General features: G+C 36.7%; 1 protein-coding gene across 1 annotated transcript; it reads left to right on the top strand.

The window, feature by feature from the left end:
• The first annotated feature begins 336 nt into the window (after positions 1-336).
• On the top strand, positions 337-11,539 carry chaf1b (chromatin assembly factor 1, subunit B). The gene is given in 15 exon segments (XM_046846011.1): positions 337-349; positions 2,167-2,309; positions 2,920-3,052; positions 4,155-4,275; positions 4,827-4,930; positions 5,045-5,141; positions 5,248-5,335; positions 7,440-7,494; positions 7,497-7,532; positions 7,636-7,705; positions 7,867-7,958; positions 8,079-8,238; positions 9,131-9,640; positions 10,418-10,506; positions 10,713-11,539. Coding segments are annotated over 15 exon segments (1,863 nt in total). The 3' UTR covers positions 10,865-11,539.
• The last annotated feature ends 252 nt before the right edge of the window (positions 11,540-11,791 follow it).

Below are 11,791 nucleotides of genomic sequence, written 5' to 3'. Positions count from 1 at the left end.
TCCCATGTGAACAAGTGGTGAAAACTAATGGTTGTGGATGAAATGCCTTAATTTCCACGATCTGGCATCCCATGTGAACAAGTGGTGAAAAATAATGGTTGAAGATAAATGCTTTAATTTCTGCGACCTGGCATCCCAGAGAAAAGGCGGAAATAGGCGTATAGTGTTAAACGCGCGCGGGAAAAGCAGTGTTGTGCACCAGACTTTCTGTTACACGGACTCGGTTTTATTTGTGCACATTTGTGAGGTAAATTGATTTTTATATGTGCTGAATGTGTGTAAAAATGTTTGTAATGATTGAATCTGAGGTATATATTTATCATTGAAACAGGTCACATGGTTACAGGAGGTAAGAAGTGTGTTTTTTGCAGGATTCAGGCTGAACTCCGGCCTGCTGGTCTGAGTGTCGGGACAGATTTCACTCTGTCAACGCTTTTTCACTTGAATGCTATTTCAGGGTTTAATTTAATGTTTTTATTTTTATGCATAAATATACCCTAGATTGGTGAAGGTGTAGATTTTCCCAACATCCCAAATACCTGTCTGATGTCTTTTGTTTATCTAAAGAATTAAGCTTGGGTTAGTTGGTGTATTTATTTTAATTTTAGCATTTTTGGGTTTGGTTTCATTCTCTTTCTTTTTACTATATTTGCAATTTGTTGTCATTAATGTGTCCCTTTGGTTATGGTAATGGAAATGACAATTTTTTAGTTGTAGACTTTGTAGGTGGTATCGGCATGATTAGTGTTAAAGATGTTTGATAAAGCCTATCTAACCGAATGATTATTACTCTGGCTTGACTTTAAAGAGTTTGTTTTTCGTTTATAAGTTGTTATGCATGCTTCTCAGTGTTGTGATTTTGTCTCAGTTAAAAGTAGCTGATACTGCAGTTACTCACAAGGCCGCTAGATGGCGGCACGGGCTCATTCGCATACCAGAGCAGGATACATGAAGAAAACAGATGTTGTATAAATATATTTTGAATAGCGTCGAGTTTTATGAGAACTGAAAGTAATAGATTATAGCGTCTTTCATTATTCTTTATTAAACTTCCCCATTTTTACATGTACATGTTGCTAAGAAGGGAGTTTAAAGAAGAATAAATTTGCCTAGGTGGGGCAATTAATGGTTTGTACATGGGAATAATGATCAGTGATTTAATGAGGATAATTCAGTCAGTGATTGATGGATGGGAATAATGACCAGTGATCGATGGGAATAATGACCAGTGATCGATGGGAATAATGACCAGTGATCGATGGGAATAATGACCAGTGATCGATGGGAATAATGATTAGTTATTGATTGGAATAATGGTGATCAGTAATTGATTGAATGATTGATTGATTAATGGGAATAATGATCAGTGATTGATTTGAGTGATTGGAATAATGGTGGTCGGTGACTGATTGATTAATGGGAATAATGGTGATTAGTGATTGATGGGAATAATGGTGATCAGTGATTGATTAATGAGAATAATGGTGATCATTGACTAATGGGAATAATGTTGATCAGTGATTGATGAATGGGAATAATGGTGATTAGTGATTGATGGGAATAATGGTGATCCGTAATTGATTGAATGATTGATTGATTAATGGGAATAATGGTGATCAGTGATTGATGGGAATAATGATCAGTGATTGATGGGAATAATGGTGATCAGTAATTGATTGATTGATTCATAGGATTAATGGTGATCAGTGATTGATTGATTGATTAAATGAAGGGATTAATGGTGATCAGTGATGGATGGATGGGAATAATGGTGATCATTATGGATGGGAATAATGGTGATCAGTAATGGATGCATGGGAATAATGGTGATCATTATGGGTGGGAATAATGGTGATCAGTGATTAATGGATGGGAGTAATGGGCCTTTTGGTTGCAGTGAAGGGAAACTGTAATGCTGCTGCATATAAAGTAGACATTTTGCACACACACACATTCCAGCTTTGTGAGGAACCTCATACTAGTGTGATATTTAATTGTCCACATACTTTTGGACAAGTAATTTTCAAATTCATGTGGAAAAGAGAGCGAAATAATTAGAAAAGTTTAAAGACTGTGTAGTCTGATTCCACCTGACCTTACTCCTTCTCTTTTTCCATTATCAGTTTTCAGCATGTCTGTTTTTTTCTCTCTATCTTTTTAATAAAGCGTTTGTTAGGACCAGGATGAAGGTGGTAACATGTGAAATTGCCTGGCACAACAAGGAGCCAGTATACAGTCTGGATTTTCAACAGAATGCTGACAGCAAAATCCACCGCCTGGCCACAGCTGGAGTGGACACCACAGTGCGTGTAAGTGAGCGCCCTCAATACTCTTAATATGCTGCGTTTTCTTGGATGCACCACACACAGACACACACACATTAAAAATATTCTCTAGTATCGGAAAGACGACACTATCTTATTCCTTGTGTGAACATCAGATTGGTGGGATATTTCTTGAATTTATAGCACGTCTGCAGCTCATTTTACAGCAGGACGCAGCTGCACCCTGTCCAACACCCTCCTTTATTAATCTTGGTGGTCTTTTAAATTTGAGTGCAATGTAAATATTGCACAAACTCTGTTTCATGCTGTGTGTAGCACAGTACAATATGAATACAAGAGTATCATCATGACACAAATGGCACATTTCTGAAATGAACACCGATACAAAAGGCACTTCCGGCTACAAATTAGGTTCCCCTTTATCAGTATCAACAGTAAGAGCATTTGTATTTATGAAAAAAGCAGGAATAAATAGATCTAAGTGTTTACAAAACACGTAATATTATATTTCTTTCCTAAACATTTGTTAATGTTCTGCTTGGCCTTACTGAAAGCTGCCTATATTGGATGCAATTATGTCACAGGGTTTTTCAAATAATACATTTTTCATCCCCCTTTACCTGTGGTGGTGTAGATGTGGCGTGTGGACAGGGGGCCAGATGGAAAAGCTGTAGTTGAGTTCCTATCGAATTTGGCGAGACATACAAAAGCCGTGAATGTAGTTCGCTTTTGTCCAACCGCAGAGCTGCTGGCCTCTGGAGGAGACGGTAAGTGTCACTCAAGCTTTGTTTTATTTATTTATTTATTTATTTTCATATTTCACTGATACAGCTGTAATTATTGATCTGCCAGATGGGAAATACAGTGGTGCTTATAAGTGTTTGAACCCTGTATAATTCTTGCATACATTTCTGCATATGACCTAAAACATCAGTTTTTTTTTTTTCTTCACACAAGTCTTAAAAGTAGGCAAAATAAAGCCAATTTAACCAGTGAGAAATATTTTGAATGGAATATAAAAATATTTAATGAGGGGAAAAAAACGATATAATTTTACATATTTGTGACTGAAGTTTTCCGTCTGGTATTTTATGCTTATTGCGTGTTATTTTAATTGGCAAAATATATAAACCTAAATAAGTAAGAAAAAAGCAGGTTTGTTGAGCCTTTTTTTTGCTGCATGTGTGTATAAAGAATAATATAATAATAATAATAATGATGATGATGATGATAATGATTTATAATAATAATAATTATTATTATAATCATCATCATCATAAAGATTTCAGCTGTTATTGTATTGTGTTGCCTCCTGAAAAATCAATAGGTTTTATCTTTTGTAATGGTTGTGTACGAGTCCCGCGGTTGTCCAACTTGTAAAAAGCTGGTTCTTAAAATCTTATAAGCAATTTTGGAAAAGGGGGTCAAGTTTGCAGAGGATGCTGAAAAACCAATTAATGTGCCTTTCTGGAAGAATTCTTTTTTTCATTAAAAAAAAAAAAAGGATAGGTAGTTTATCTCTTCAGGATAAACAAGAGGGTCATGAACAACCATCACAAAACATTAAAACAGTTGTTGATCATCGAGGTAGTGAAACCCTATCATTTGTAAACCGTTGTAAAATTGGTTTTATATTTGTGTCTTTGTCACTGTATGTAATCATCTGCCGTGTAAAATAACTTTTTTAAGGCAGTACTAAATACATAAATAAAATATTTGTATTATCTTACAACCTTAATAGTAACAAATGGAAATAGAATCTCAATAATAATCTCTCTTTAAACAATGAAAATTGGCATTGCTATTTAATAGGAATGCTTTCTCAGAAAAACAGTGTCATATAACTAATGTGTCTGTCTATTTATTCAGATGCAGCCATCTTATTGTGGAAGATTAATGACAGTAAAGAGGTTGAGCAAGCCCTGTCTTTCCAGGAGGATGAGGATTCGCAGTTGAACAAGGAAAGCTGGAATGTTGTCAAGACGCTCAGGTCATCTTTGGTTACATGAATTTTCTGTATAATATAAAGTGTGTGTAGTGTAATATAATATAATATTATATATATTACACTACACACACTTTATTTCACAGTTCGGCTTACGATTTTTCGATATTACGATGATGATGGCGTTACGACAAAATTGTAAAAATATTTAAAAAACATTCAGCAGCATATGATGTACGATACGTTGCATGTGCAGCTGGGCTGAGCTGGGCTTTTTTTTTTTTTTATTCAGCAATTTTAGTGATAAAAGCATGTCTTCCAAGCGCCCAAGTATGTCTCCTGCTGGTAGTAAAAAAGAGAAGAGGAAAGCCATCAGTTTCGAGCAGAAAATGTAAATTATAAATCAGCATGTAGCAGGAAGAACTGTCGCAGTCATAGCACCATCTTCGACTTATGACGACTGCATCCAAGTCAAAAATACCATAACGTATCTCCATCGTACCTAGAGGACTATCTGTTTATATATGATGTGTGTATATGTACGAGTGGGTGTTTTCTTTCCTTTTAAAGTGACGCTAACTGCTTTCGTGTTTCAGGGGGCACATTGAGGATGTCTATGACCTGTCATGGACAAGTGATGGGAATTTCCTGGTTTCTGGCTCTGTGGACAACACTGCCATCATGTGGGATATACAGAAGGGTAATGATCTGTCATTACAATCTTGCATTCAGCAGCCACATATACATTTTAATCTAAATACTTTTAATTATGCTGAGCTGTATTTCTTACCTGTGTGGTGTTTGTTTCATGCAGGTCAGAAGATCTACATATTTAATGACCATAAGAGCTATGTGCAAGGTGTTTCCTGGGACCCGCTTGGTCAATATATTAGCACGCTCAGCTGTGATAGGTAATGTGCATGCATTAAAAGCAGTTCACTAAATGCATCAGGTAATTCTAGGGTATGAATAGTATGAGTTTTATGATGTTGTGTAATAAAATTGTATTTCTTTCAGGGTTATGCGTGTGTACAGTACGCACACAAAGAAAAAGGCCTACAGCGTGAGTAAAATGTCATCAGGCTCTGCTGGAGAGGGAGGAGAGGTCAGTGTGTGTGATTATGGTTATGAAAATTTTATTCTGTCCCTCGTTCTCACATCTCTGTGCTTTTAGCCAAAAACCAGAAGACCTCCGTGTTAAACTTTGCCAAGTGCAAGATACAGGCCTGCTTATTCTCAGAGTTTATACTTGGTGAGAATTGGCAGAAGCTACACTTATAGCTTTCTTGTCATTTGCAGCATTTTCCAGATAGACAGGATAATTGGGTATTTTAGCGTCCATGTAAATATAATTTTCTAATTTTTTTTTTTTAGCAACATGCAAAGCTTTTACATGGATTGATGTGCTAAACAAAAAAGTTCCCACCGTGTTCCTTTGCTTATTTACATTGACTGGGTGCATAATGCATACTGAGAATCACCTGAAATAAAGTGCAGCAATGTAGACACTCCTGGGTTTTAGCTTCAAACAGAAGAATGTGAAATATCATCATTCACAGGGGAAGTTAACAGTTTTTAGCAAAAACATCATCAACATAATCTTTCTTTAAAAATCTCTTTGTGAGCACGCACTAAGTCATCTCTCCCAATATTGGCTTCCAGTTTGGCAACAGTGTCATGTGTGATGTGCTCACCATGTTTCCTGTTAAAGTCCATCACAATGTCCCTGCGACAGCGTTTAGATTCTGCCATGAGAACCGTGTCAGTATGGTCTTTTTATCATGAAATTAATATATAGAATAAACTGTTTATTTGTCTTGTATATGGGACACCCTGTATTTCTTGCCAATTATATCTGGTGATTGACTCTCCGTCACTTTCCAGACTGTTTTATTATTAACCTGCATTCATGATGAGAACGTCTGGTGCGTGAACCATTTTCCTGTTTGAGGCAGCTGGAAACATCGGTCTAAAAATGTTAGATATTTTAGCAGTTTTACTTCTGTCCGCTGTTTTCGTTCTTGCTTGAGAGCTGCTTATATCAACAGTAAAAATGTAGATAGAAAAGTTACAGCCCGATTACCGGAAATGTTGGAAGTTTAATAAATTTAAATAGAATGAACACTAAAGGACTTTCAAATTACATGAGCCAATATTTTATTCACAATATAAACAAATGTTTCAAATGAGATTTTACACTTTTACGCACAAAATGTGCTTATTTCAAATTTGATGGCAGCTACAGGTCTCAAAAAAATTGGCATGGGGCATTTTTATCATGGCGTAGCATCTCCTCTTCTTTTCAAAACAGTCTTTTTTCTCGTTCACAAATTGGAGAGCCTCCACCTCTCTAATACGTCCCTTTTATAGCTAATCATGTTACAGACCTGATGTCTATTAACTCGACTAGTTGCTAGATGTTCTTCCAGCTGAATATTTTCAAATGTCTCAGGCTTTTTTTAGCCGTTAGTTGATCCGGTGCAAACATTTTTGAGACCCGTAGCAGGCATCACATTTGGAATGAGCTCAGTTTGTGCGTAAAAGTGTACAATTTCCAGTTTAAACATGTGATTTGCAAATCTTTCAGTTTTCATTTTCTTCAAATTTAAAAAACGTCTGAATATTTCCATAATTCGGGTCGTAAATGGTTTAATCCAGAAGTCTATATGTGGAACCCTCACTGGGACTACAGAAAAAATACTTTTAGTGGTTATTTCTTATGTCTATAAATTATGTATAGATATAAAATATACACTGATCAGGCATGGCATTATGAACAGTGACTTGAATAACACTTATCTCTTCATCATGGCACCTGTTAGTGAGTGGGATATATTAGGCAGCAAGTGAACATTTTGTCCTCAAAGTTGATGTGTTAGAAGCAGGAAAAATGGGCTAATGTAAGAATTCGAGAGTTTGACCAGAGACAAACTGTGATGTCTAGAGGACTGGGTTAGAGCATCTCCAAAACTGCAGCTCTTGTGGGATGTTCCTGGTCTGTGTGGTCTGATCTAACAGATAAATTGATAAAGAAGTTATTGCTGTTAATGCTCAAGGGGTCAGGACTGTTATAGTAGCAGAAGGGGGACCAACACAATATTAGGCAGGTGGTCATAATGTTATGCCTGATCAGTGGTCATAAAGTTATGCCTGGTCAATGTAAGTTGTAGTATAACATTCCTGTACCTTTTTTATAACGCATCCTACAGGTGAAGAACTTCAGGATGTTTCACGATGACAGTATGCGATCCTTCTTCAGACGCCTCACTTTACACCAGACGGCTCCTTCCTCCTGGCACCCGGTACGCTCGCAGTTATACTGCACTAATTAAAAATAGCCCTTATTCATTTTAGTTGAAAAAAAAATGCCATTGTGTTATGATGCTGATTTGTGTGTATTTACAGCTGGTTGTGTGGAGACGGGAGAGAACGTAACAAACACCACCTATGTGTTCTCCAGGAAGAGCTTTAAAAGGTAGTATTTGTCTGCTTGCATTTTGTTATTGCATATGACCTGCCTTGTGCTTTGTTAGCTGATATTTGTGCTTTAGTTTATGTTGCGGCTGTACTGTTGTTTGGGTTTTTTTTTTTCTTCTTCTCTCTTCTCAACATTGACAATGTGTGTTTTGGTATCAGACCCATAGCCCATCTACCATGTCCCGCTAAAGCCACTCTCGCTGTTCGATGCTGCCCTGTGTACTTTGAGCTCAGAACTAAGAAGCTTGAAGGTAAGTCGCCTGTTTAATTCATTTCATAGAAATGTTAAATATTTATTTTATGTAATTTATTTATTTATTTTACTTTTTATTTAATTTATTTTTCTTTGCTTTCTCTCTTCTTGTTGTTAGATGGGTCGGTGCAGTCGCTGCCCAATGTGTTGCAGCTTCCGTATCGCTTGGTGTTTGCAGTGGCATCTGAAGACTCCATCTTTTTTTACGACACCCAGCAGACATTGCCGTTTGGTTACTTGTCCAATATTCACTACCACACCCTGAGTGACCTCAGCTGGTAAGATCCAGCAGGTTCAAATGCATCATTTTATTTGGCTAAGCAAGTCAGCAGGCATCATTCAATAAAATCTCAGCGGCATGTAGATATTAAATAATTTATTCCCCACAAATTTTCCACAATCTATATTTTTTTTACATTTGTGTGTATGTATATATATATATATATATATATATATATATATATATATATATATATATATATATATATATATATATATATATATTAATATTTTCAAAATGTCCAATTTCTATTTAATGGCATAAATAGTACTAAATATGTTAACTGACCTTAAATGTGGTTTCACAAGTTTTTTTGAAGCTGAAGGCTGTGTGTAAATTAGCATTGCCTTTTTTATCGCACAATGGTGTCAAACATGCATCCTGTAGACTGGGTCCAGCTTGTTAAAGGTTCAAATCTGGTCCACCAAATGAATTTAGAAATGTTTTATGGGCAATAAATCAAAGAGAAAATTGTAAAAAGCAGAGGCGATAAATGCAATTCTTCATTAGCAACATTAAACCTGCTGATGCTAAAACCATGACTAATAAAATAAAAAAAATGTAAAACAATATTTGTTACAGGTTTTAAAACAGTGAGGTTGCATTCTTTTTATTCACTTGCTTTTTTATTATTTATTTGTTTGAATGTCATTTTGAAAATATATTTGATTTTTCTGCCCCCAAGCCCTTTTTTTTTTTTAAACAATAATAATGATTGTTTGCTTAAAAACAGTGTTTACTAAATGAGTCATAAATGTAATGTTTCAATACAATTGTTCATCCATTTTTGTTTTTATACCTGAAATTTGATGTTATATCTGAGATCCATGAGAACATTTGTGTCATTCTGATGCACTTAATTTCATATTTCCTCCATATTTTGACCTCAGGTCTCGTGATGGCTCATTCCTAGCTGTGTCATCAACGGATGGCTATTGCTCTTTTGTGTCTTTCGATGACCTGGAGCTTGGCACGCCTCTGAAGGAGCGGCCACCGCTGGCCATCGTTACCCCGCTCACTGCCAGCGAGAAAAAGAGCAAGAGAACAAGTAACGGACGAACAGCTTCACCTGTGCCCCGCACCAACCCTTCACCTGTCACACAGGAGAAAGAGACTTCATCAGCTACCCCTGAAGAGAAGAAAACTGCACAAGGCCGGAAGGCCAAATCACAGCCCAGGCGCATTACCCTTAACACACTGGAGGGATGGAGCAAAACCAGCACTCCAAAATCTCCTGCCACACCCATTGCCCCTCCTACTGGTAGTCCCAGCATGCCCAAATCTACCCCCTCCACCCTTCTGCCCACTCGGGGACCTCTTACTCCCAAAACTACCCCAAGCAGCCCGCTCACTCCCATCAGTGCCAGAAACGCCACAACGCCTAAAGGACCCACCCCTAGGTAATAAACTCAAAGATCTAAGATTTCATAGACTGACATTCAACTGTTTTTTGTTTGTTTTTAAACATGTGAACATAATTATGTAGGTGGGTAAAAGCAGTAGTAGCAGCCATTTTGAAAAGTGAATCTTCACAATATCTTGCTTACTTTTGTGTTTTTGTGTCTCTCGTATACACGCAAGTAGACTTGGGCTTATCTAAATCATAACAGCAAATGAGGATCATTAATAAGTGAGGATTTGTTCTCAAATTGTTCGTCAAAGCATCATGACTTTAGAATTATTTAGGTAGTCCATATTACGCTAGATTACAGCAAAGGTCTATAACTCTTGCCATGTGCAGGTGTTCATGTAATTTGGGAAGATATTATACACTGTTCCTCTTTCTCTTTATAGTTAAAAGGGCATTTCCTCTTTTCTTCAAGTTCATGTTATGTAGGCCAGTGAACTGCATTTTGGATTTCCTCTAAATTTGTATCTAACTGATTCAGTCAATATGAAAAATGATTTTCAGGATTGATTACTTGTTAAATCTGTATAAGATTACTGTCTCTGCACTGTTGCTGAAGAAAAAGCCAAAACACTGGATAAACCAGGCCATAACTAAATACTAAAAAATGTATAATGGAGTTTAAATGCATATTTGGCCCAAATTCAGGTCTCCATTTGTCATGAATCCTGTTTTACAAGTCTGTGCATAGTGGCGAAGCAGGTTAAATGTTAGATGCGTTTGAGATCCTGAAATGAATTTAACTCTCTGTTCTGTTTTGTTCACACAGGAGAATTTCTCTGATACCACTTAACTCCAGATCTCCAGCTTCACCTCAGACCTTAATCGCTCCATCCTCTACTGAGAAGGCCAAACATGGTCAGTTAGAAGGCCTTCTTTTTTCCCTTTCTCCAAAATGAGATATTTAGTAAATGATAGTCAAGTTTGTGTTTGTATTCACAATTGCATTTAGGTTCTCTACACCACAGCATGCTATTTATTATAAATTAAAAAGAACTTGCATGTTTTTTATTAGTATTATTTCTGTTTGTACAAGTACCAAATAGCTTTTGTTTCATTTTTAGAGAGACCATCTCCTTCGAACGATCCAGTGTGCAAGCCTCCTGAGTCCAAGCGGCCTAAAACAGACGAAGTTTCCGCTCCTATTGTAGACACCAGCTCTTCTCAAAGCTCTGAGCCCTCAGAGGTGTCCAGCAGCAAGTGCATGGATTCTTGACCAATCCCTTCCCATGTTTTTGTTTAACTGTGTTCATCTATGCAGGAACTTCTTCAAAAAGTATCCCGGAAGTGCATATTTGGACACAATCACGTTGAAATGAAAACTCAGCCAAACCCTTACAGTGTAATTTAGAATACCGGATGCATTTATTATTTTCTGGTTCAGCAAAGCGTCTTATCTTGTCTATTTATCCTGTTGAGGGTTTTGCATTGTGTATTACTTGTAGTTTAGAAGCTATTTCTAAATTGTTGTATCATCAATGGGTTCATCAGCACTGAACTGATTATTACTGATATGGAAGTAAGTACCAGGGATCAAGTTTGGGATACTAGTTTTTAAGAATTCCTGTTGGTGTATAAAGGCTCAAACGATGACTTTTCAGTGGGCAGGTTGTATTTTCTTGTTTGCAGCAACAACCGCCACAATGTAGCCTCTTTGTCTGTGGGAACATGCTGATTCGTCTGTGCAGAAAACGAAACACACTGAAACTGTGGTGGCAAAAACAAACCATAGAAGGTGCCAAATGTGGAACCCTTTTGTTTTAGAATGTGGGGTGCAGATTGAGCAGAAATTTCTACTAAATGAAAGTAAGTATTCAATGTTACTATTTAGGTTTTATTTGGATTCAAACTTTGTTGGATGAATGAATTCATTAAAATACTTTTCACTGTCCTCCTTTTCCCCTTTTAATAGTAGCAATTGCAATCAGCTTTCTTCCTTAAAACTTCCAAACTGTTTCATATCCACTTTATAAGTGTGTATATGTGTAGGATAGTTCGGGTTAGGTCAAGTTTATGAACACTCACTGAGCACTCTAGTAATACAGTGGAGAGACTCACTTTGCTCTAAAGCCTCAATTCTTCATTTCATGGACTCAACAAGATTTTGGAAACATCTTTGAAATTCTGGTATGTGATGACGCAA

Source organism: Silurus meridionalis, chromosome 3, assembly GCF_014805685.1.
Source record: "Silurus meridionalis isolate SWU-2019-XX chromosome 3, ASM1480568v1, whole genome shotgun sequence".
Lineage (NCBI taxonomy): Eukaryota > Metazoa > Chordata > Actinopteri > Siluriformes > Siluridae > Silurus > Silurus meridionalis.
This window is presented reverse-complemented; position numbering and strand designations above follow the sequence as displayed.